The sequence below is a fragment of the Onychomys torridus genome, chromosome 4 (assembly GCF_903995425.1).
Source record: "Onychomys torridus chromosome 4, mOncTor1.1, whole genome shotgun sequence".
NCBI lineage: Eukaryota > Metazoa > Chordata > Mammalia > Rodentia > Cricetidae > Onychomys > Onychomys torridus.
The window spans coordinates 53,164,983-53,191,864 of NC_050446.1; the positions used below are offsets into that span (position 1 = coordinate 53,164,983).

Genomic DNA, 26,882 nt, shown 5'->3' on the forward strand with positions numbered 1-26,882 from the left:
CTGACCCTCTGACCTCCAGATGCTCACAAGGTACCACCTCATCAATTCCTGCTCCTCCATGTGGCCTCCCTGCCTTCACAGGATGCCTTGCATCAAGTATGCAGACCTCGCCTCGGCTTTGTTCACGAGGCTAACCAAAGGGGAGAGCTCCCCTGCCCTCCAGCTCATGCCTGGGTGAATGAATCAGCGCTGGTGTCACTAACATATTCCAGGTCATGTACACACACAGCACTGTTATTATATCTCAAAATTACTTTTAAATCACCATCTTTGGGATTTTTAACCGTTTCCCTGAAAAAACAAAACAAAACAAAAACAAAAACCAGGGCTCAGGAAATTCTTACATGGAGCAAGGATGGCACCCAGTGGCCAAAATGCTTCATCTCAGATCTGTTTCTTTCAAGGATTTGCCAACTGCTTATCTCCTTGGAGACAATAAACTGCTGGGAGATCATCGATCATCCCCTTGTACCAGAGCTAAAAGGACTATATGTTTAAGTTGAGCAAGTTTATACACACACACACACACACACACACACACACACACACACACACACGGAGGGTGGGGATATATAAGTGAGTTAAATTAGAATAAAGACTTAAATGTTTGTGTGTGTGTATGTGTGTGTATTTTAAGAATTTTTGTTTAATCACATTTTAGGTGTATGTGTGTGTGTATGTGTATGTATTTTAAGAATTTTTAAAAATAATCACATTTTAGGTGTGTGTGTTTTAAGAATTTTTTAAAATCACATTTTACATGTTTGTGTGTGTATGTGTGTGTATTAAGAATTTTTGTTTAAGTAACTACATTTTAGGTAAGCAGCACATTGTCCATGGTGTCCCTAACATCAGAAAACTATTATACATCTTCCGCCCCATAGTTTCTCTCTGGTTCATAAGTCGTCATGCCCCAAGCATAAGACTTTATCTCCTGACAAGCGCTTTATCATGAACCTGATGTTTGCAGTCTTCTCTTCATGTTATCTTTCTCACACGGTACTTGGCAGCCTGGAAAGTGCAGGATGACAAAGTGGAACCCTTCTTTTCTCTTTGAGATTTCCAGATGCTGAGAGATTTCCCCAGTGCAAGATAGGCAACTGGACTAAAGAAGACAAGCGAGATGTCAGGATAATGGATCTTCTCCTCCTGCTCTCTGGATGATGCAAGGTCTCCGTAATGTTTCCTGCTTCCAATTTCTTTAGGTTTCCTAAGCAATCTGAAGTCCCAGGGCAAGGAGCCACACGGACAGCACCAATATGAATCCAGAGAGAAATTTCTAACAAAACAGCGTTCCACACCAAAGTGCCACAAACAGTCCTTTAAACAAACAAACAAACAAAAAACCACAGTATCTTAAGTTCAGCCAAAAATCCCTTCTTAGACGTCTTTGCCTTTGCTCACTTGGCTCCAAGACTGCCAAAATGTCACTCACTTTCCAAGAATAATAGCTGAATCAAAAGAAATTATCTCAGGGTCAAATTCCATGACTTTGCTTCCATTTTCCTACTTAAAGAGTAAGTACTGTTTCTAGAATCCAAATGAAACTGGGCTGGAGGAGGCAATCAAAGTCGGGTACAGTTTTCTTTCCTGTTCTTATTGTTTGTCTTTTTCCCCCCTTTTACAGACAGAAGCTCACTAAGTAGCCCAGGCTAGCCCAGAGCTCTTGGTTCCCCCTGGCTGTGCCTTCTGAGTACTGGGATTACAAGAGTGTACGCCACCCCTGCCTTTCTTGATGGTTCTTAAATTCTCAGTTGCTTCACACACGCAGTGGAGATATTGGGCCCTGCCCTCACCAAGAGATTGAGGGTCACAAGCAATAGCACTGTGAAGAAGATATATACATATATATGTGTGTGTATATGTATATATATACATATATGTATATACATACACACACACATATATATGTATCTCCACTGCTTAGTATTTAACAAATTACTATTTAAGCATTTATTTAGGGGCAGAGCTACCATATAGATTCTATATTGATGAGTTTAAGACTTGTGTTACCAAAGACTGCCACACTGAGTATCATTACATTTTTTTTATCACTCCTCAAACATAACATAGACAGCAGAGCCTTTGAAAATTAACTGTAAAATGTAATTAAATCAACCTGAGCCAGGTCTTCCAGCAAATTCTCTTAATTCTGAAGCTGATCTTCAATTCAAACCTTTGAGCATTCGGAATCATAAAGACCTCAAGATGTTTTGTCAACATTTATTTGCCTTTGTGTTTTATTTCCCTTTCACTCCTACAGATAAACTTTATAGGCTCATAAAGTTGCATCATTTTATAGCTGGAAATGGCCTCGCTGTACAGATGAGGGAAGCTGGAAAATTTACATGAACTGGTAGCTGCTTTGTCTGTCTCTGTTCACACGTGTGCTCATGCTTGTCCTGCTATCCACCTGTTCCCACAGAGACTGTGTCAAGGACAGCTGTGGTCCTGAGACTGCAGACAACCGAGGCCAGACATTCCACACTCACCCTGCACCTCATGTGCTGCCGCAGAACCTATAGAAGTGGGGTTCACAAACATTTTCAAGGTCTCTTTTAATAGATCCATTTCCAGGTGGAACATAAACACAAAGAATTACCAAGCCAGTTTGTGATTTCAAAAATACATAGGGGAGGCAGATACAGGACCAAACAATAATAATGCTAATAAAAAGTATTAGAAAGACATTTTGTGAAGCAAGAAAATAATATGTTTTAAAAATATATGGTTTGGGCCAGTGAGGCGGCTCTGCAGGCAAAGCCTGCCTCTAAGCCCGATGACCTGAGTTCAATTCCTGGGACCCACATGATAGAAGACGAGGACAACATTCTGAAAGTTGTTTCTTGATCTCCACATGTACATTATGACATACACTAGGGCAGACAGACAGACAACACATACACACATACCACTAAATAAATAAATGTAAAATACTTTAAACACATTTAACAAAATAGATGACAGATTTTATTCAATAGCAAATCACCAATGCTGTGAAAATCTCCTGGTGACAGCGAAGCAACAACATTCTTGCAGAGCGTTTCAACAGACTTGGGCAGAGCTCAGCCCAGAGGACATGAAGCCCTGTATCGTCATGGCACTTAGGCTGCATAAGGAAATAAGAAATTGATAAGCAAGTATGTGAAAGAAGGAGTTGAAGCCAACAAAGAGTCAAGATTCAGACAAGACTTTCATTTACTGGTCTTGTCTTAGGTCTCTGCTTCAAATTTCTGCCTGTGTCTGTAATTCCTTCTACCCAAAATGGCGGAGCCAGTGAACTTGGTCACAGGAGAGACATTTCCTCAGCACCCAGGTGCCAAGCATGGCTATAAATGATATAGGGATATAAAATGAGCAGGAAAAAGGATCCCCCCCCAATGCTCCCAGTCTAACCGTCTGATTAGACGGGTATACCGAGATTTATGTTGCAGGTAGAAACTGAAAAGAATGCAAGCCATCGATCACTTCTGCCTGAAGGACAGTGGGTGACGGGAGAAGAGGCAGTGAGCAAGGTCAAATGGATTAGCGGGGCTGTAAATATGCAGAAACAGAGAAGAGGATGGGCTCGCAGATAGGAAAGGGAGGAATCAGGAAGAGAATGTCACACAGGGAGATGAAGGGGGCAGGTTAGAACAAGCTGGGACAGCGGAAGGGAGGTTTGAATGCGGAGTACTTTTAATGACCAGTTAAGGAGGTGAAAGTGACAGATGAATCTAGAGACTCACAGATGATGTTAAGCTCTGTGAGCAGGAGCCTGGCACCCACTGAGGAGTACTATCCATCTGGCAGCTGCGTTCTGCCTAGATTTGAGAAAGGGTGGAGAAGGAGGAGGCAGAGAGCCCCATCAGAACCAGAGAGTGCTGGACAACATGAGCAAGGGAGGAGCTGCACTGGTGAGGGCTGTGAGCTGGATTGGAATGAGAAGAATATGCCAAGGCAGAATTAGTGGGCTAACATGGAAATGCAGAGGGGGAAGAGTCATGAACGGCTGATGGATTATATCTAAGGCACACAGCTGCAGAGTGTAGGTAACGGAGAAAACAGTCAGGAGGGTGTAGCTCGTTTGTATACTAAACGGTTAATGAAGGAAGAAAAAACCATCAAGATGGCTAAATCAAGCACCCATCCCCATAGTGAGGGGCCACCTGTCCTGGCTCTATAATTTCCCAGTTCAAATCTGTAATTCTAGAAAGCTTGTACTAGAAGAAAGCCAGAAAGGATGTGAAGTGGTTCCAGATACCTCAGTGTTCTGGAAGGTTCTGCCAACTACGGCTTCTTCTATTCTTTTTACACTTCAAGGGTCAGGGCTAACCCTGGGCCACAGTGGCCTCCACTGGGAGATCTGCACTCCATCCTTGCTTGGCTTCCCAATCCTCTAAAACAACATGAACTGCCCTCCAGGCCTGACTCTGTGGATCAGTAGGGAAGGAAGTAAACTAAACTGCCCAGGGGAGGTGGGCGAAGCCCTGTAGACCTTTTGCAAACCACTTAAAATTATTTTCAAATATGTGTTTATATGTTTTGTGGTTATGGGCATGTGAGTGCAGATGGCTGAGGAGACCGGAGGCATCCGATCCCCCTGGAACTGGGGTTAGAAGTGGTTATGAGCTGCTGGATAGGCTGCTGGGAATTCAAATCCAGAAGCAGTATATGCTCTTAACAGCTGGTCCATCTCGCCAGTCAGTAAGTACCTCAGGCCCATTCTTTCTCCCACAAAAGCAGATGTTTCCAGTGAGTGACCTCTGGAAAAGCTGTTCCTACTTGGTTTTCCAAAAGAAAGAAGTAACAAATAGTGGCTGTATGTGTTGATCTGAGGGAAGGTCAAGGTCACCACAGGATATATTTGGGTCAGGTAGGTCTTTGAAGGGCCCTCAATCCACAGCCGCTGAGCTCAGCATTAAGAAAAGCCACCCTGGCCTTAAAGACCCGGTCACTGCACATCGCCCCTCCCGCCCCCTCCCCTCCCTCTCCTCCCCCCCTGCCCTCCGGCCTCCCTAGCATCTGCAATACTCAGGAGTGACAAAATACAACCATTTCTTTCTGTGATGTGGCATTTGATTAAGACACAATTCATAAAGGGAACTGGACACTTGAGCACCAGGCATGCCACATATTTATGGATGCAGCCTGGGCCACGCAGGCTGCCAGCTGCCTGCCTCGGTGTGAGCAGACTGCCCTGGACAGTGCTGAGGCTGCTCTTTCCCCTGCAGTTCATTTTCCAGGGAGAGTTCAATAGCTTGCCCTGACAGTAAAGGAAAACTTGGAGACTAAACTTGGCATAAATTCTACTGAAAGTCAAAACAATGCCTTAAATTCAAGAGGCAGGAGGAGGGTGGGGGGTAGGGGAGAGTAGGGAAGAGCCTAGGTTAAGTATAGGTTGATACCAGCATTCTGTGTGTACTGCTGCCTCCTCACAGCACCCTGGACATAAGCTGGGGTGAATCAGGAAGCCAGGGCCGGCAGTTCTGAAAGCAGCATTCCAGAGAAGAAGACTGGAGGACAAGAAGACAACCTGCTTCCTTCTGACCCCAAGGTCCCAGGCGAGCCCTGGCTGCGCAGAGAAGCCTCTGCAAGAGCAGCTGTGAGAGACGGAGGAGTTGGGGGTGGGGTGCTGCTGTTTCAGTGGGTGACACTAAGCTGCTGGCTTCTATCACTGGCAACCCTCCATAGTGATCTCTGATTGCCCCTCCCCAGCATGCTCTGAGTTGCCGGGTTTGGTTGAATGATGTGATGTCTCTCTTTCTGCAATGAGCTGGCAAAAGCAGTCAGGGAAGAGGCAGGCTTGTGTGGTGCCTCTGTGTCAACTTAGAATGGGAGCATCTTCCTGAGTCAGTTAGTCTAACCATCCCCAGCACTGGTCCACAAAGGGAGCACGGCATTCCTCATCCTGATTGCCCCGAAGAGCCTGGGTAAATTGGCATGGCAGCATTGGTGGATTATTTTGAGGCCAGAAGCTGCTACTATACACGATTTTATCCCATGAATTGAAGTGACCCTCTTAAATCTAAACCAGCTGATGATGATGGTCTTCGAAACCACATCTCATCACTTACGTTCTTTGCTTGGTTGGTTTTGATTTTCCTGAGACAGGGTTTCACTGTATTAGCTTTGACTGTCCTGGAATTTGATCTGTAGACCAGGTTGGCCTTGAACTCATGGAGATCCACTTGCCTCTGCCTCCCGAGTGCTGGGATTAAAGGTGTGTGCCACCACCACCCAGCTTCATCACTTACTTTAATCTTATTTCTGTAAGTAAATTCCACAGGAAGTGTCTATTCTTGATATTTGGTTTTGTTGACTTTACCATGATATTAATTTGTGGCCTGGGCATTAACACTGAAAACTTGAAACAGGGAGAGGTGGTCTGCATCCAAATGGCCACCTTGAGTTACGGGGCCTTTAATTACTGTAGCAGTTACAGGCCAGTAAATGAGCCTCCTCTTTGATCATAGCTGTAACCCCTGTGGTTCTAAACTGGAAGAAGGGATGATCGAAGGAGGGCATATAACATGAGAATGTCCACAGGTTGATGCTAATGGGCAAACTAGCAGTAGATGGTGATAACCATTAGGTCTGACCATTGCATTGGAATCCAAGGAAGGTGCGTAAAACCACAGGAGCGTATAATTGGTGTACTGAACTCATTTTCTCATGTTATCACAGCTGGTATCTTCAGGTTATTAAAAGCCCTTAAACTAGCAGTCTTCAAAGAGATCTAATTGTCAATATGGTCTTTTATCCGTTATTCCTGTCAGCACAGGGCTAAAGAGATATAAACAGGTGCTAAAGTCTGCACACATTTTCTCTATGTCACTTTCTCCTTTCAAGTTCATGGGACAGTAAATTTTAATGAGAGAAAAAAAAAAAAACCATTCTTTGGATCTTGGAATGCTCATTAATGCACAGAGCAATCAGCCCATAAAGAATAGTTGATTGACATTATAATCTAAATTAGATTTCCAAAAGCAGTTAATTTGTTAGTACCCAGAAGTTTGGGATCTCTGCATGTGTGAATGGCCTTACAAAGAAGAGTATTTCCTGAGGTATGAATGATATCAGAACCAGGAAAAATAATCCCCAGATCTGACATTCTTGAAGAAGCAGAGTCCACCTGGGGGGCAGGGTTGGGACACTTCTCGAAAAGGTTTCAACTCACTGATGGTCAGTTTTAGGTGTTAACTAGAAACAATCTAGAATAGCCTGAGAGGAGAGTCTCAGTGAGGGCTTGTCTAGATCAAGTCGGCCTGGGGGCGATTACCTTGAGTGTGCTAACTGAGGTGGGAAGACCCAGCCACTGTGAGCATCACCACTGCTGTGGGGGGAGATCCTGAACTCTGTGAGTGGAGAAAGCAGTCTGAGCACAAGCATGCACACACTCGTCTCTCCGCTCCTGTGGATGTGACCAGCTGCCTCCAGGCCCTGCCACAGTGACATCCCGACAGGGACGGACTAGAGTCTGGAACTGTGAGCTGAAATAAGCTCATTCTCCCTTAAGTGGCTTCTATCAGGATGTTTCGTCACAGCAACAGAACCAGAACTGAGACAAAGTCTGATCCTGTTTTCCCTCCCGCCAACACATAGCTCTCCAAATTCTTCTCACCAAGACAACCAGAGGAATCAGAGGAAAAGAAACCACAGGTAGCTCCTTCACAGCATTCTAAATTAGGGAAAACATCCACCAGATGGACCAGCACGCACTAAGAAGGGTAAACTAGCCTAAGATCAGCAGTTACTAAGGGTTTACTATAGGTTACCTTCCATAATGTCATCCCTCTATGTACAAATGGTTGTAAACTAAGGATAATGAAGGGGCAGATCTCACTCTCCACTCTTCAGTGTCCTTGGTGCTCTCACTTCTTCCTGGGGTCCTCGGGGTATGCCTTCCCTGTCCTTACCAAGTGACCTCTTCATCTGCACTGACCTCGCCAGCCCTGGACAGTCATACTGGAAGGAAAGCATCCCTCATCCGGTCTGCAGTGAAGCTTCCTGCAACTGGTCCCTGGTATATGCAGCTGATACTTTGGACCCTGAACTGCCTGAAGCATGGAAGATGCTGAAGCCATCATGAAGATCAGGCCTTTGCATCCATCCATGTTCTCTACTAAGAACGTGGATCTGTGGTTGGCCGAAGGATGAGACAGATCCAAGAGATTGCTCTCATGCTGAACTTGAACTCACATATGGACAGGGAGGCATGTGGACTCCACTTCCATTAGAACACACTCTTGATTCAGAAAGGCTCTTAGACCCATGTAAACAACCTCATTTGCTGTTCTCTGGGGAGTTTCTGTATCTCAGATGTGGTATATCTTGGGATCCTATTGAGGTCTGTCATATGCCTGTGTATTTGGGCTCCTGTGTTTTCTATGGATAATTAGTTTCTTTCTAAACCCTGGGGTCATCTTGGAATCACCAAACACTCATCCTAGCTAATCCTTCCATGCAGGAAATCTGTGCATAACACTGATTCTAGATTTAAGTAAATCACTACACCGTTACAAAAACTATGCATATTTTCAAAAGTGTAGAACACAATATAGGTTACAACACATTTGGATGTCGATGTGGCTCGCCTGTATATATTGGTGAAAATGAAGTATTTATTCAGTTATTTAGTTAGTTGTATACAACCAAGTCTGGAGTTTCTGTGAGTGCTGTCCCACGACTATACACGGGATTAGTCTAAGCACACTACATTTTACTGTATTGCTGCAGTTACAATAGACATCAGCTATCAATTAGGATAATGTTTTATTTACTTTATATATCAAGGAAAAAGCCATTTGGTTAAAATTATCTACTATATCTCAATTACATTATAATAGGATACCAGCTAATATCCTTTGGGATAAAATCTGGAATAAATCAGTTCAGTTAATAATCTCAACAATTTTAAGATGAAATAACCCTTTGTTCTCAAATTTAAATACTTCATATTTTTAGTAGGTTTGGGAGCTAATAATAGAAAAGTACAGCATGTTCTAAGACAATGGAGTTCTCTTTGCTCTAAAGCAAGGAATGAAGCCTGGATGTAGGTTAATGACCTTCACAAACGAGTCAGCTCTGGACTGGGTAGCTGCTGCAGTTCTGGGAGGTGGCTGTGAGTGCCTTTTAGAGTCACATTTAGTTCATTATGTACTTTGCTGTCCTCTTTCTGGTCACTTCCCTGCTCTGGTAAAAAATAATCATAATGGCAGCAAAAAATGAAATAATAGCATGTAATATTATCATTTTAGCAGGAGCTAGGCATCGTAAGATTTCTAGGCAAGGAAACCTTTGCCTTATTGTTTAACTTTTCAAATTTATAGATTAAAAACAAAACTTTTACAGTTATCATATATTATCTGGTGTTATGATACATGCACACTAAATTTTATTAAGGTAAATAAGCTTTAATATCTTTATGGAAAATATATAATTTGCATATATTAAAGAAAATTTAATTTAAATAGGCACCTAAAATAATTTCATGTTGTAGTTTTAATATTTTCTTGATGACTAACTGCTTAAGATCTAGAATACTGATGCTCTTTGTACTCATTCATTCATTCACCAAGTATTTACTGAGTGTCACTATGTTCCAAGAACTGTGAGAGTCAGCAGAGATAGAACAGTGAAGAAAATATACAAAAATCCCTGTCACATGGAGTTCATGTCCTGGTTAGTCTGCCATGATTTAAATGTGTCCCCAAGTTCCACATGTTGAAAATTTGTCATCAATGCATCAGTATTGACAAGTGGAACTTGGGGAGATGGACGGTCTTGAGGGTCTGCCTTCGTTCATGAATGAATGGATTCACTGCTTACTGGAAGGGAGGTGAGGCTGTAGAGCAGCTTCTCTGGCCTGCTGCTCTCTCTCAACACATGACTCTACTGCCTTGTTGTGATGAAGCAAGATACCTGCCACACGTACACAGGCATGCACACACAAGGGCACCCCCCATACACACCAGATGTTGAGCAGACGTCAGTCATAGCCTTGGGTTTCTCAACCTCTGCAGCATAAGCTAAGTAAACCTCTACTGTTTATAAATTCTTAGGTATTTTTGATAGGACATAAAACAAACTAAAGGAATGTACAGGATGTCCGCCTCTACAACAATGAGCCCTGACTGCTATAGTTTAGATAACTTCGGCCCTTCCATGGGGGAGGGGGGCAGCCATTACTTCTTGCAAGCACAGTCTCTCCTTTTGATCTGGGGCACCACTGTGCGGCTTTTCCTTAAGCAACTGTCAAGTGTAACAACTCATTGCATTCCCTCCTAGGAAATTCTATCCCTGTATTCAGTCTTTCTTTGCTCTCTTCCACAGTTCAAGTGATTCAGTTCTAAAATGACTCTATCAGGGTCGAAGATATCTGCGTCATTCTTTCCCTATGAGGATAAAACTGATCTCTGTGCAAATGGGACTCCTAGAAGAGCAGCAAACAATGTCATATACCGATATTATGAATACGATATTTCTTATGGTTGTAGCCTTTCCTAATCATTCTCAAAACCTTTAAACAGAATTTAGAAATACAAATCAAAGATTTTTAAAGGGAGAAAAAAATCAGTTTTCCAACATTCTTGGGGTTTTTACTTTTCCTAAAGTCCTGGAGATTGAACCCAGGGCCATGCTAGGCAAGCATTATACCACTGAGCCCCAGCCCTCCTATTTTGCGGCTGTTGTTAAAAAATGGTTTGTAGGAATCCAGGAGACAAGATGGAATTCTGAACTGCACCCAAGGAGACAGTGGTGGCTAAAATACAAGAGGGGCATCTAGGATTCATTCATAAACTCATCGATGTGGGAGCCAGATAGGGGTCATGCTGAGCAGTGGGGAGGCTTGTGGTTAAGAACTCCAGTTCTGAGGGGCAGGGATCATCATACTCCTCAGTGTGCTCATCTGGAAAAGAGTGTGCATAGCCCTTCACAGGGCTGTCAGTTGAGATGGATGAGTACAGGGAAAGAGCCTGTAGTACACCGGGCACACAGGAAGCAAGGGGTATATGTTAGTTATTATGATCTCAATCTCTTTGTTTAGACTTTTTTTCCTTCCCCTGCCTCCAAGACAGGATCTCTCTGTGCAGCCCTGGCTGTCCTGGAACTCACTCTGTAGATCAGGCTTGAAGTCAGAGATCCTCCTGCCTCCTGAGTACTAGGATCAAAGGCATGCTCCACCTCATCACCGCTGCCCTGCTTCTTCATTTAGTTTTATAAATAAACAAGATAATAAGGCCCCCAATTTTTTAAGTGACTAGTAAGTTAGAAGTGAAACCAATGCTTAAGTCAGGTGTCTCGATTCTCATCCAATTATACAGACCTTCCTCCCCATATCTGCGTGCTTAACAAATGAAAAGACTTATTCACTCATGTAAATCACAGAGACTACACAACCTTTCACCTCTCCAAAATGAAGGTCTCCGAGTCTCTGCCCCGTGCTGTGGCCCATGCTTCAGACAAAGTTTAGTGCTAACAGTGCAACCGTTTCCTTCCTTACCTTAAACTTGTCGACTTCAGCCTTGGAACACGTGGCGTGGTATGACAGCACCTGATGCAAAAGAGAGAACGTCAGTAATGGCATGACTGGGTCGTCTCCAAATCCCCTCTCTTGGAAATGGGCTTTGCTCACATCCACCACCTTGACTTGGCCGTAGATTTCAATGTATAGCAAGAGATTTCTATGAATTGTCTGTGACGCAGACTGAAGGCTGACTACGGTACACCAGTATCTGTCAAAGGAACACCATGGAGGTCAAGACCACAGTCACCAGGGGATGTGAGTACCTACTAAATCTTTCTGCACTTACCAACCTTGGAGAATCACAGTTGGCCTTTGAATTGTGACTCAGCATTTTCCAAATCTAATCAGCCTTTGAACTCTGCTTTAGATGATATAGCAATGTCACAACATGCCAACCTAACAAGCCATTGACAAGAACTTCCGAGAAATGCTGAGGCAGGTGAAGGCATACAGCAGCCATGCTGCAAGGGCATCTTCTCAGCCTGCTCAGGCTCTTTGGGACACTTTACAAAGTGGCATAATTGTGATACCATAGAGACACCTAATGTTTAACAGTAACCTACTTTTGAATCAGAGGCTCCACCTGAAACCCCAGCCATGGCCATTTTCCATGATTTTCAACAGGAAAAATTAGAATGCACTGTCTGTAACAACTTCCTACAGCTTAGTTTTGGGGCAGCAGGGTTCATGGGTGTATAGGAAACAAGGAACACAATGGGAGAATACAACAATGTTTAAATGAAGCTCTCTGTTGTTACCGGAAGTAAATACTTTGTCTCCCACTGTGAACACCTTTCTCATTGACTTCTTTCCCTTAGCTTTCCCAATCCCCTTTCACTTTCAGAAGGAACTCACAAAAACACTATATTGTGAGGTAAACAACATTCGTAAGGTTTGGTTATTAACCACAAAATGGCAAATGTTAACTGTAACAATATTACCTGGGATGGGTTTGTATTTCACTGAGTTCTTAGGAAAATTGAATGCAATAGTATATGCTAATTATCCAGTGTACAATTAACTTATGTTGATTGTATGAATAGTTTTTTAAAAGTCTACTCATATATATTTGACTGAATATCATATATTATGATTTTCATTGATTCAATAGTTTTTCAATAAAAATTCGAAGCTCTTTTGGTTCTGTCTTATTCATGTAAACTGTAAGTTTGCTGTTATCTTAGATTTTCTTAGGGTGTTTGCAAGTTCTTCTTTTGTATATTGTCTTTAAAATCGGTGGTTAACCTGAGAACCAAAGCCAAAAACTGCAGTTTGAAGTTCCGCCACTAGATGGTGCTCAGCCAGGCTTTCCGCACATGGCCAAGGCACGCTACCCCTTTCTTTAAAGCAATTTTCCATTTCCTTTATTATTAAAAAAGAAGAAAAAAACTATCAATGATATTAAATTGTAACTATTTGAATCAGTTAAGCAAATAGCTGTTACAGACTAAATTTCTCTGCTCACTTAAAATTAGTTTCTTTTATATTTTTAATAGAGGTATAGGGTTTGTTGATTTTAGAATCAAGTTCTATAATCTATATGCACATATATTCATAAACATTGCTTTCCAGCCTATAATAGTAGGCTTTTGTTTGCTTGTTTTTAAGAGGATGGCTAGCTGTGTTGCCCTGAATATTCTCCCGCCTCAGACGCTCAGCAGCTGAGACTTACGGGCATGTGCATTATGCCTGGTTATTCTTTTAGTGAACTAAAGTTTAAAATTTTGATTTAATATATTTGTCCATTTTTATTATTATTGCTTCATGTGTCTTTTCTAAGAAGCGTTTACTTACCACTAAAGTCACTGATGTGTGTGTGTGTGTGTGTGTGTGTGTGTGTGTATGTGTATACAATTTGTTCTGTTTTCCTGTCTTCCAGAAGTTTCTTGCTTGTTTTTATGTTTATGTCTATGATGAATCAAATTTTGTGCATAGGGTAGAAGGAAATAAATACTTTGGGTTTATTTTCAGGACTATTAAATTTTCCTTGTATGTTTTATTTAATTTGACAAATAATATAATCAAGAGGCTTTTGGTTTGGGACTTTAAATCTTCTTGTCTCCCATTACATGACTCAGAACCAGAGGGTGGAGGAGGAATCAGGCTCAGAATACCTTTGGTTTGTTTTGCTTTTCTGGGACAGAATCTCACGTTATATTCCAGACTATCCTGGAATTCATGACATAGCCACTCTGACCTCTAACTTGTGCGTCAGCCTCCGGAGTGCGGGAACTCTATACAAGCTATGGCTTTGGGTTTCAAGAATCTTTCAGCCACCTTCCCCTGAAGGTCCAGTACCGTGGAGACGGACAGGAAGGAATGTCCACCCCTCATCCTGCAGCATCAAGGGAATGGTTTATGGTAGACTAGGGGTGGTGGCAAGTCCCCTCTAGCAACCCCCAGAAAAGCAGAGGTACTCAAGGACAGAGGAGCAAGATACTCCAGACAAAGGAATCCTGAGTTTTTCTCAGGGGTTTTTCAGCTTCTTGCTCTTTAGCTCTAAAGGATTTTGTAGACTGAAATAAGGAGTATTTTTTTTTTCGTGCTGTAGTGGTTTTGAATGAGAATGGTCTCCCACAGGCTCCTAGGTTTGTTTGGTTTCCAGATGGTGGACTGGTTAGGGAGGATTAGAAGGTGTCACTGGGGTGGGCTTTGAAGTCTCAAAAGCCCAAACCATTCCCAGTCAGCTCTTTCTTTCTGCCTTGTACCTGTGTGTGACATAAGCTCTCAGCTACAGCTTCAGCACCACGCCTGCCTGCCAGCCACCATGCTGCTCCCCATGATGGTCATGGACTCTAACCCTCTGGAACTGTAAACCCTATAAACTCCTTTTTCTATAAGTTGTCTTGGTCATGGTATCTCTTCACAGCAATAGAAAAGTAACTAAGGGCTATGGATTGGACCCGGAGCCTTGCAAATGCTAGCAAAGAGTGTGGGCTACTCCATGAGTCTGGGCATGATCCTTGCACAGGGACCTTGTCAATCTTCTCTGAATCATTGCAGCTTTACATGTGCTGTTCAGCATTCAGATGCATCTAGGAAGGGAGAGGTGATTTATCTCTCCATTGATTTCCTATGTTTGCTATATATACAAGGTGGGGCAATGAGAACCAGTGACTTCTCCACCCTCTTCTGTGTTACATTCTCACTAGAGGTTAATGTACATCAGTGATCCCAGCGTCTTCTTGCAAAGACTGTGACCAAAAATGATGAACTCATTATTTAAATCATTTTTAGACTTCAAATTCAAGCAGGTCAGGGAACTACTTATGGGAGTCAGTTCTTCCTTTCCAAAATGTAAGCCTTGGGCATTGTGCTAGTTTGGGTTTTTATTGCTGTGAAGAGACACCATGACTACGGCAACTCTTATAAAGAAAACATTTCATTGGGGTGGCTCACTGACAGTTTCAGAGGTTCGGTCCATTAGCATCATGACAGGGATCATGGCGGCGTGCAGGCAGATGTGGTGCTGGCTACATCTTGATATGCAGGCCATGGGAAGTCACCTGAGGCATCGGGCAGTATCTTGAACATAGAAAACCTCAATGCCTGCCCCACTGTGACACATTTCCTCCAACAAAGACACACCTCCTGATAGTGCCACTCTCCCTGTGAGCTTATGGAGGCCAGTTACATTCAAACTACCATAGGTATCGAATTCGGGTTATCAGGTTTGGCAGCAAGGACCTTGGTGTACTGGGCCATGTCCTAGCCCTGCTTCACTGTTTAAAAGCATCTAGATACTGCTACTGTCACGAAGAATGTCATCATCTGGGGTCATGCTCACCACCCCACCTACATGAGTCTCAACGCTGCCCTCTACACTGCACTCAAACCTTGATGCAAACATCCAGTTTTCTATTGACAAATCCGCTGACAGGTGTTCAGACGCTCTTGTGTGGCCGAACTGAACCCAGAGGGTCACACCTTCCTTCTTTCTTTAAGGCTCCTCGCTGGGCTTTCCTGGCCACACAGTGTTTGGGTTTTCATCCTAGTTCTCTGGCCCTTCTCTTGGTTTTCTCCTTGCTTTCCTCTTTCACTCCACACGCAGTAGTTTTCCACGACTGTTCTCTTGGTTGACCATGCTACATCACCCCATAGCTCTACACAGAATGCCTGGGTCAACAACTTCTATGTTTAGTGCGCATTTGTCCTTACACTTCTCACTCACATGACCACCATCATGAGTTCCTGCTGGGTTGACTCACTGGCAACTTACATTTAACACGCTTCAGACACACAGGTTGATATCTTTCTGTACATGCTAGACAGAATAACACTCTACAACTCCAACTCACAAGACATTCGCATCCATCTCACCAGACATCCCTGTTATCTGTGAACATGTTACACTAGATAGCAAAAAGAGGTGTCCACAGAAGGTATTTGACATAGATAAGTAATTAAGTGGGTTCCGTGTATCCACACAGTCCTTACAAGTGTAAGAAGAGAGGAAGGAAGAGTCAGAGTGATGTGGTGTGACATTTGACCAGTCAATGAAGGTTAGGAGATGGGCCACAGCAGTGAGTTTAGCTCTACAAGGCAGGAAGGCCAGGGACACAGACTGTTAACATTGCCAGAGGAACAAAGACCTTCCTACTTCTCGATTTTAGCCTTGTAAAGTCTCTTTAGACTTGTGACCTCCAGAATTACAACACAGTAAATATGTGTTACTTTAATTCACTGGGTTGAAGTGAATTCATTACAGCATCAAAAGGAAACAAATGTTCTACACAAATCTTTCTCCTGGAGACTTTCTTGGCTCCATAAGTAGCATGGTCTCCAGCAGTTGATTTAAACCAGAAACCTCAGGATTGTCTTTGACTATTTTCTGTGGACTCTTTTCCTCACACCAAATGCATCAAAAAATATGACATCTCCACTCCTGTAACTCCACCTCTTCTTCAGCTCAGCCCATCGTGCCTCTCAGTGGGGATAATGATTCCAGTCTAGTGTAACCATCAGCTAGAGTAAACTTCCACAAGTCAAAACCTGATTATTCCGTCCCCCAGATGAAAACTCACCATTGGATGCCCATGGATCTGCCATATTTCCTCCAGTGCTGCCTACAGATTGTTTACAGGTTTTAGGTTAACAGGGTAGCCCAGCGCTGTGCAAGGACCTAGTAGGTCCTGTACCATTTGGCCATTGGCACCCTTCAAACTGCCCTTAATGTTACTTGTCCTCCTCTGTCTGCTCCTGTCCCACTCACCTCCTTTTGGATCTCTAAACCTCCAAGTTCTTCCTTGCCTGGGGGCTCCCTCTGCCCTCATTAAGTGGCAGGGATTACCTTTTGAAACTGGGTTGATTCTCATGTCTTTACTGAGATCCTCTCTGATCACTTCAAGAAACCACATCTCCCTGCTCGTTTGCACCTTTTGAGTTAAGATGCTTTTTCCATCACTTATCTCAACTGCCAGTGTCCCTACCCCAATCCAAGTCAAATCTATAGACAATGCTAAGTTCAATTCCAAGGCATTCATTTTCTTTCACTCATCCCCATATCTCCCAGTGACTTTTCCTTCAGAATGTTTAATCTGGAATATTTCCCACAGTGCTTCTGTTATGAGCCGAATTGTGTATCTCTCTTGGCCAGATTCACATACTGAATCCCTAACTCTCAGAATGTGACCATATTTGGAGACAGGCTATGTAAGGGGCAATTAAGTAAAATGAGGTCATGAGAGTGCACCCAGTCCACTATGAGTGGTGTGCTTACAAAAAAAAAAAGGACCTTAGGATGTAGGGACAGATAACACACAGAGTAAGGAGTGACCATGTAAGGAAATGCCAAAAAGCCAGCCACCCATGAGCCAAGGGACCAAACCACTGGTGTCTCTAGACTTGACCTTAAGACTCAGAAGTACAGAAAAGTTCATTTCCATCATTTAAGCCATCCAGCCTGTGGTAATTTGTTACATTACAACAGTCTTCAAGAATGAATAGAATGGCATAACCTCACTAACCTAACATCTGTGGCAGAATTGCAGGAAAAGAACAGAAGTCATTCTTGATGACATCTAGCGCAGTTAATCTTCAAAAGAAAATCATCATTGTTTTCTATATGAATAAAATTATATGCCACAGCTGATGACTGAAATATCAAGCCAATTTCTATAGTCAAGAGGAGATTTTAACAAAACATTAAAAAATATAGAGTTTATTATTTTTGAGTATTCTTAGATAAGCTAAAGGATTCTTCTACAATTTCAGGCTATATTAATTTTATAATCTACAGAGTTCCCCAAGCACACATTTTGAACAATAATATTTGTTTGATCAGGTAAAAAAGTTTCATTGAATGTAGCTTCATAATTTGGAAGAAAAAAATTGCAAAATGGAATAATAAATGATACACTGTCTTTCTCTATGAGAAATGTTGGTAGGTTGTGAGGGGTTGGCCATAATATAAACTGTACTTAATTTCTCTGACAGCTAAATAAAATTTGTATAAAGCTTACATAGGAAAGTAAACAGCTGATCCCTGGGACACTTGAACCAACATTAAACTTTCACAAGGAAATTTCTATCCCAGATAGATTTCTCTTTGGCGTCACTGTTAATTTAGAAAGTATTTGGAAGTTGAAACCAGGAACTCAGTTTTGTTGATGAGCCCTGACTTATGCATTCTTTACAGTTCTCAAATAAATTGCTATTGGTGAAACCCCACCACTTTAATTAAATTTGGGATTGAACTAGTTCCTAGCAAAACAGAAAAAGCAAGATAAGGCCATTATCAAGCCCAAGGAAGGCAGGAGGAAACAGGCATGCTTTTGTGTCCGGTTTGCCCAGCAGGAAAGGACAATTAACTCCATTTCAGGGGAGAGCAATGAAGAAAATTCAAAACAGGACTCCTGTGTCAAGCTTTGCCCTCTGCCGCCTGTGGGGCAAGACCTGAGCCAAGTGCTTGTCTAGCAGTTCCAGGAGCCTACCTTGGCAGAGGCCAGAGCTCTTGTTCCAGCTGTTTTCTGTGTTAATTGGATGGCCGGCCATTTACTCCTAAAGTGAGAAATAAACCACTGCAGAAGCACAGATGTGAAGAACCACTTCACAGAGTGGAGGAACCAAGGCCCCATGAGCATCCAGAGCAGCTGCCTCCCTCCGGAAGGGGCTGCATGACTATTTACCAACAGGCTGATGCTCTTGGTGACATGTGAAATGAGATAGACACTGAAGTTTTCCTAAGTCAATTTGAAGCAAAATCCCAAATAACTTCTATTGAAGAGCTCTGAAATAAAATAATAAAGTTTGCCATCAGCAGTAATCCTCCAGCTGAGAATGGTGACAGTCTCCCTGGAGAAGCCAATTTACTTGGAGTGAACTGACTGAAACGTTATTTAGCTGTGTGAAGATCCATACTCCTGGATTTAAAAAAAAACAAAAAGTTGATGACAGGACTGAAGACATGAGGACTGACCAGCTGCCTTCAGAGTGACCTGTTTCTCTTGTCAAATATCTCAGAAACAGCCCGCCTATCTGATGGGGTGAAATATTTGAAGAGCTACGTCAGATAACTGTCCACCGTACAACTGGTTGTCATCACCTTCAAAATGTATGCCATCTTTTAAAATCTATGGACTTGAACTCTTTGAATTTAAAGTAGACTCAAAAATGACTGGATCTGGAATAATAAGTAAAATATTTACCTGTTATCTAGATGACTTTAAGATTAGCTGGTTTTTAGCTAAGGGAGTAGGGTCACATGTAAAGCTCACAACAACACATATTTATGGTGTACCCTTCCGTAACTAAGGTGGTTTGGATGAGAATTATCCCACATGGCCTTGGGCATTTGGAGTCTTGGTTCTCTGCTGGTGGTGCTGTTTGGGAAGGTTTAGGAGATACAACCTTGCTGCAGGAAGTATGTCACTGAGGGGTGGGCTTTGAGATTAAATGCCTCAAGCCACACTTAGTTAATGTCTCTGCTTTGTGTTTGCTGCTCACGATGTGAGCTCTCAGCTTCCTGTTCCTGCCACTCTACCTACTGCTCATTATGCTGCCTCCACTTTGCCATCATGGACTCCAGTCCTTCTAGAACAGTAAGCCAGAACACACATTCTCTTCCTTAAGTTGCCTTGGTCATGGCGTTTTATTCTAGCAACAGAAAGTAACTAATGTACTGGTGAACGCATTTCATGCCGGGCCTCCACTTACTTGATTGCTCCTTGTTGGAAGCAAATCTGAGGTTTAACTTAATCTTTTATTACCTAGACTAAAAATGTCATATTAAAGACTACACTCCACATCTCAGTCTAAGTTTTAGAATGGAAGCCTGTTTAGTGCCCATCAGCTCAGCACAATGGCAGGACTGAAGCTCACGTGTTGCTGCCTTAACTGTCTTTTGTCTTTGCCCGGAAGTCACTAAACATCAGCACCTGTGCACTTGCTAAGGGTGAAACCTCTGCATCTTCACCCAGAGTATTTCACGTGCTGACTAAGAAGGCCACCCGTCAAAGGCAGGGTCTCTGTTCCTTCTTCTTCATTGAGGGAAAAGTTTGTGATGGCTTTACTAATAATGTAATATGCACAGTGTTGCTCTGAAATTTGTTCTGGGCCCAGTACATAAGTGCCTAGAAGCTTCTATTTCCTGGTTCTTGAAATGTTCCCTCCTGGAGCCATGAACCACTGTGTAGAACGACCATTTACCCTGTAAGGAACTCCAGTCACATGGAGAAACCTAGAGGCTGAGACACCAAGTGGAAAGAAACAAAGCCCTACCGGTGTGTGAGTGAGGAAACCATCTTGGAAGGGAACCTCCAGCCTATCATGCTCAAGCCCCTCAGCTGGTTCCTCAGGGATATGAAGCGATCTACCCATTCAAGCTCTTTGGAAGCCTGGATCCCTAAGATTATGAGCAAAAGGAAACGGTTTTTTATGCTTAGATACACAACATTTTGGAAAGTGATTCCAGCACTGTGAAGAGTAGACCAGGATCAAATTTCCCCTGGCACGTGCTGCCTCTGCCTTTCATGCAGCTCCGTGTTCAGGTGTCGTTAGCTTTGAAAATCCAGGTAAGGTTGGCCTTAAACCTCTGGAAACCAGGGAGCAGCAAAGCTGTTATGCAAATCTACGCAAATCTTGGCTGTGTTTAAATCTCACCTTAGCTTTAAGTTCTTCCACATTCCATCCTATACGATCACCCCACTGACTGTGAACTTCAGCACCCTCTTGTTCTCCAGAGCCCCTCACACCAACCAAGCATTTGTAGGTTCAGTACAATATGAAGGCTTCTGTCCTTGCTCTCTTCCCTCCCTTCCTCCCTCCCTCTCCCCGTCCCCTTTTTCTTTCCTCCATCCCTTCTCCTTCCTTTCCCTCACTGCTCTCCTTTGTCTTTCTGGAAAGACAATGGAGTTTCATCAAACAAACAAGTAAATACTGCAACTAAAGTATCAGCTGTACCATTCTCTAAACACTGACACCCCCACCTCCACCCATGGGGTACCTCACTGATCCTTCTACCCATGGGGTATCTCACTGACCTTCCACCCATGGGGACTTCACTGACCTTCCACCCATGAGGTATCTCACTGACCTTCCACTTATGGAATATCTCACCGACCTTCCTACCCATGTGGTATCTCACTGACCTTCCACCTACAGGGCACCTTACTGACCTTCTACCCATATGACTTCTCACTGGCCATTCATCCATAGTCTCAGCCCCTCTTTATGTTGACTGCTATCCAATATAATCTCTTTTTCCTATTCTCCCTGTTCTTACATTTTGAATGTAAAATCACAAAATTCCCTCCATTTCTCATACCGAATGTTTTCCTACATTCTCTGACTGATGGATGTGGTCAGTATTTATTCTTTTATAATCTATATTGTTCCAAGACAGCTTGCCAAAGGTTTTTCCATTGAAATCTTTCCATGAAATCCCAGGGTCTCTGTTTCCTTCACTTTATTATATCTCATAAGCTCTCCTACGTACCTTAACTCATTCATTTTTCAGTTGGGTTGCAAACTCTAGAACATACCAGATTGTTCCCAATTTAGTTACTCTGAGTGGGGCCTGAGAATTTACATGTTTAACAAGTTCCCAGATAAACCTGATACTGCTAGTTTGGCGGGGAGGGGGAATTCTGTGAAAACCACTAGTTAAAGCTTACCCATGCATTCCAATGTTAAAATGGCCTGAATTTGCTCTACCAGAGGCTACAGGTTGGATGTGAGCAGGGAGGAGACAGATAGAGTTTGACTGGATCCTCTCCCAAACCCCAGTATGATCTGAATAGCTTCACTCATGAGGGCAGGAAACGTTTCTCTAGTTATTTTAATAATTATACTTTTTATGCCTGGATTTCTTTTCATTTCCTAACTCTATTGAAAATGGAGATAAGAAACTACTAAGAAATCTGTTTGATGAATGTTCCTATAAAACCCTCTGACTCACAGAAGCAATCTGATCAATATGCTTTTCCAAACCATGTCATGCAAGTGACCCACCAGATCTCTGAGCAGAGAAACCAGACTTCATCTTTGAGTTGCCACTGACTTGTAGAATGAGTTCATTGTTTCCTTGTCTGTGGAGTCAGTAGTAGCCCTTCTTTTTGTTTGTGTAGAATAAGTCTTTAATGAATTACCAGTGAGAATTCTCAAGGCAGGCCACTTCCTTCCAGTAAGCAAATGTGGCTTTCTTAATTGTCACCACTTAGGATGCCAACGTTGGGAAGCAGAAGAGCTTGGCCTCTGAGCTTATTATCCTCACTCCACTAGCCTAATAATCTTGGCCTAATTTCTTAACTCAAGGCCCAGCTTCCTTGTGAATAAAAGGGATACATTCCCTTTCCAGTTACATTCCACCAGCCAGAGTGTCTTGGCCATAGCAACTCATTAAAAAAATCATGTAATTGGGGGCTTGCTTACAGTTTCAGGGGTTTAGTCTGTTATCATCATGTTGGGGAGCATGGCATGCAGGCAGGTGCTGGAGCAGTAGCTGAGAGCTACATAGAAACAAGGAGACATGGGCTTGGCGTGGGCTTTTCAAATTTCAAAGCCCACCTCCACTGACACACTTCCTCCAACAAGGCCACACCTTGTGATCCTTTTAAATAGTGCCACTCCCCGGTAACTAAGCATTCAACTATATGAGCCTATGAAGCCATTCTTATTAAAACCACCATGTAGAGCAAGCTACAGGTCCCTTTCACTCCAATCATGGTGTAACCCTACCATGGGCCCCTGAAAGGAGAGGGTCAGAACTACTTGATGAGAACCACTGTGAAGGATGCGCAAAACAAATAGCAACTTAGAATTGTGAGTTGGGATTATGTTTAAAACCATAGCAAATGAGCTCAGTACATGAATACTACTATATGGATTTGGGGGTTTACTTGATGTTTTTATTACTTTCTTAATTCCTTTCTGTGTTAAAAGGATTGTGTTTGGTAGATAAGATCTCCAAGTGAGATTATAGTGTGTGCACATTAGATATTGTTTACATTTGACATATGTGGTAATGTGGTATTTGATTATTAGATATTATTGCATTGATTAAATACATTCCAATACCCATGAAAAAAAGATATTGTAAGAGATGGGTAAGGACCGGCTTGCTTCTGTTATATAACTGTCAGGAAATACCTATTCATCTCAATCATTTCAATGTCACTAGGAGGAAAAGACAACCATTTTCTTTGGGAAAAGTTTCACATGGTAACAATTTTTCTATTTTTCTAAGTTCCCACTGTCTGTCACAAAGGATCTCAACCATTAACGCTGAAATTAAAGAGGCTTTGTGATTGATTCTTAGTGTGACTCAACGCGACTCTCCGCATATGCATATTGGACTATAATTTATATGTGTTTTAAAATAAGTATTCCGCTCCCACAGCTGCATTATTTCTTATATTCTGCTTTAAAGTGAGGCTGTTTTTCTTAATCATGAAAGTTATTAAGTATATTAATGTCTCACAAATGCTTTTCTAATGAACTCCTCGATTACTTGTTTCTCTTGTTTGTTATGAAGAGCAGAGAACATAGCATTATTTTGGACTAATTGAATAAAATTGGATTGATTATTGCTATTTGTAAAATGACCATAAACATGATCCAAGGTTTTTCAAACCTAAAATTTATATATCTGGAACTATTTGTAGTTGGACTTCATTTAATACCATATTTCTAAACATCACAGTATTGAATATGTATTTATATTTTATATGCATTTCATTCCACATTTTTTGTTGTTGTTGTTGCAAAATCAAAAGGGCTACTGGAGTGGTTTAGCATTTTAGAGAGACACATTGTCTGCATCGTTTACAGAAGAACACCCTGGAACACTGGTGTTTATGTGGCCCTGCTGGGACATCCCTCTAGAGTGAGAGGGGAATGAGGGGGACTCCACTGATCGTTACTGTTTGAATATGAAGTGTTTCCCCAAAGCCTCGGGTATTGAAGACCTGGTCCCCAGTTGGTAGTACTATTTGGGGAGGTGCTAGGAACTTCAGCTGTGGGGGCCTAGATGGGAGAAATAGGTAACTGGTGGGTGGGTTCTTGGGGCTATCCATGGCCCCTTTCTGTCTGTTACTCTCTGCTTCCTCAAAGATATGAACTGTCTACCTGCCCTCTGGTTTCACATTGAAACTAGTAGCTAAAAGAAATAATCTCCCTGAAGCTGTTTTTCTTAGGCGTTAGTTACAAGAATAAAAAAATCACACAATGGAAGAATGGACATCCCAGAGGAAGTCTAAAGATGCAATTTCCAATGTGCTGAGAGCCAGAGTTGGTGGAATTGGGGGTCTATTTCTAATTTATTTTTAACTTTCATTTAACCAAATCATGCATGCCACAGCATATGTGTGGAGGTTGTAGGACAACTTAGAGGAGTTAGTTTTCTCCTTCTACCTTGTGGATCCCAAGGATTGAACTCAGGTCATCAGGCTTGGCTGCAAGTGCCTTTCCTGCTGAGCTGTCTCACCAGCCCTGATTTAAACAGAATTATCCATCAACTTGTTTCTGAACACTGTAACTAAAAGCCTATGTTGCAAGAAGGACATGTGGCTATCTGGGCAGGGTGTAGGATGCAAGTGTAGAGCCCCGTGCTAAGCATGTGTCCAGCTTCAAGGACAAAAGAGGAGGCCTGTAACATGGAGACAGTAAGAGAGAGAAAGGGAAGATGGGAGAAGAAGCATAGAGGTTTTGAAAATCATTGTAATTTGGCTTTTGATTAGCACAAATAGTGGAGGTTCTTCTTTCCAACAAGGGTAATTTCCTAAGTAAGGTCCATCTAATTGACCTCAATACGTTTACTAAGCTAAGGAACCACTTCCCTCCTCTGCAAAGAAATGATGAAAGTTTCTCCTTCATCTCTACCCAGGTCAGGGCTGCTGTTAACTGCAGAGTCATAGGAGATGGGCTCTTTGGGGAAATAGTCTCACTCCTTGACAATTAGGACATGATCCTGCCACCCCCCAAAAACAAATGTCTGCTGTTTGTCAATGTTATTTCTTTTCTGTTCTTTCAGATTACCTTAGGCTCTCAAATTTTATCCCATAGCATGGGATGGACTTAATCATGTGTATAGTTTGAACACAGGTTTGTGGTTGGATCTGATGAGGTCAAGCCTAGACTAGGCTAATGGGCGATTGTTTCCTAATGACCGCACAGAGACAAACGCATTGAAGTATTGGCTTTGGGAACTGATGTTTGCTAATCACTTGGTAGCTTTTGATGGGGGGGGGGTGCTGGAAGAGATGGGCATCTCCCTGAATCCAAGTTCAGAGCCACAGATAACTCTTTCCTTCCAAGAACAGAAGTTGTGGCCCTGAGGTGACGGCCATATACTCTGGCTTGACTGCTACAGAAATTATTAGCATATCAGACCTAAGGGGCCACCATATTGAAAAGCCATGGGGAGGGCTCTCATTGACCTTGTTTTCAGGATGCCTTATGCTATGTCTTCTTGGGTGTCAAATGCCAGGGTTCCCCTCTCCCCAGTGGGGTAGAGCTTAAAGAAAATATCAAGGAGTTTTATGGACAAAGTGAATGAAGAAATCCACATCCTCACCTCAGACCTTTCAAAATCTTAGTAGGAATCATGAAACCCAAAACTCACAGGAGCCCCTGGAGACAGCAGATAGAGCCATTTAAACCTTACTTTTAGTTATTTCATATAACACCCTGTCTGCCAATTGCTTTCTTGTTACTCTGACCAATTGCCTGATGAGAAGCATCTCAGGGAAGAAGGACTTGCTTCATCTCACAATTTTAAGACATAGCGTTTGTTGTTGTGGGGATGGCATGGAGGCGTGGGGTGGGGTGGGGCGTTGTGGCAGTGGGAGTATGAAGTGACTTGCTCACATCTCTATGGACCAGGAAGAAATAATAATAAAACCCCATTAAGAACTAGGGCTAGGCACCAACCCTCTCAGTCTGTTCCTCAGAGACTAGCCTGTTCCAGATAGCTCCAACCTCTTAAAGACTTTATGTCCTCCCAGACAGCAGAGGCCCAGGGTTTCCAATATATGAGCATGTGGGATACATTTTACATACAAAACTCCCTACACATAGTGATATGTGTGTGTGTGTATGTGTGTGTGTGTGTGTGTGTGTGTGTGTGTGTGTGTGTATCTATATACCAAGCATATACATATATGCTTTAACATGTTAGTCACACTAAGTCTTTTGTAAAGGTCTGACATGACCTTTAAGGTCACACTGAAGATGAGTGCTGGGAAAGCGACACTTAGGGCAGTGGCCTCACTGGTGCCTTTGTGGTGTTTGGCTGACAGTGAACTGAGCTGTGTAAGACTCGAGCAACATAGATCTCTGGCCACATGTCATCCAAGTTATGTTCCAAGTTCCTAAAATCACATAGATTAAGTTGAAATTCCCCCCAGATACTCCAAAGTCCCCCAGATCACTGACAGGGTTAGATGGGTTTATTCCCTAGATTTGGCCTCCTCTGGATGCATCTCTAGGCGGAGGCTGTTTGTAGGGCTATGCACAGTGTGAAATGTACAAACTACACAGCGCAGACTTCTGTGCTACCTAGCATGCTGTGAGGGGTGAGAAGGAGGGGGGCAGGCAGTGCCAATCTCTTGTGAATGGTCATATCTGCTTGAATGCTGCCATGGCTTACCACCTTTGGAAAGCATTTAGGCCCTTTCTGCCCTGGTACAAAAACGCTACCAAGACTCTTCACATGGTCCCCAAAGTGAATGCCAGTTTACTACTTGGATGAGCCAACTCAGGCTTCACAAACTAATGATGGCAAGACAAGTCTGCAAGGCAATACTGCTATGGAGGTTGTTTTCTCTTCCAAGCTGACTGAACTCATTTAAGAATTAGATTAGACAGGACTTCCTTTAGGGTTGAGTTGCTGGAACATCATGGGGAACCTGGCTTAGTCCCAGATTCTGCACTGTAA

At 42.7% G+C, this 26,882-nt stretch overlaps 1 protein-coding gene and 1 non-coding gene across 2 annotated transcripts in view; both read right to left on the minus strand.

Moving 5' to 3' along the window:
* Positions 1 to 26,882, minus strand: part of Pde11a (phosphodiesterase 11A) — a 352,151-nt gene that overhangs the window by 114,641 nt on the left and 210,628 nt on the right. Inside the window, exon 10 of the mRNA XM_036186349.1 lies at positions 11,486 to 11,536. Coding sequence (XP_036042242.1) covers positions 11,486 to 11,536 — 51 coding nt within the window. The remainder of the gene's footprint in view (positions 1 to 11,485; positions 11,537 to 26,882) is intronic.
* On the minus strand, positions 14,436 to 14,538 carry LOC118583267. The gene has a single exon (XR_004944853.1). It is a non-coding gene; the product is annotated as a U6 spliceosomal RNA (small nuclear RNA).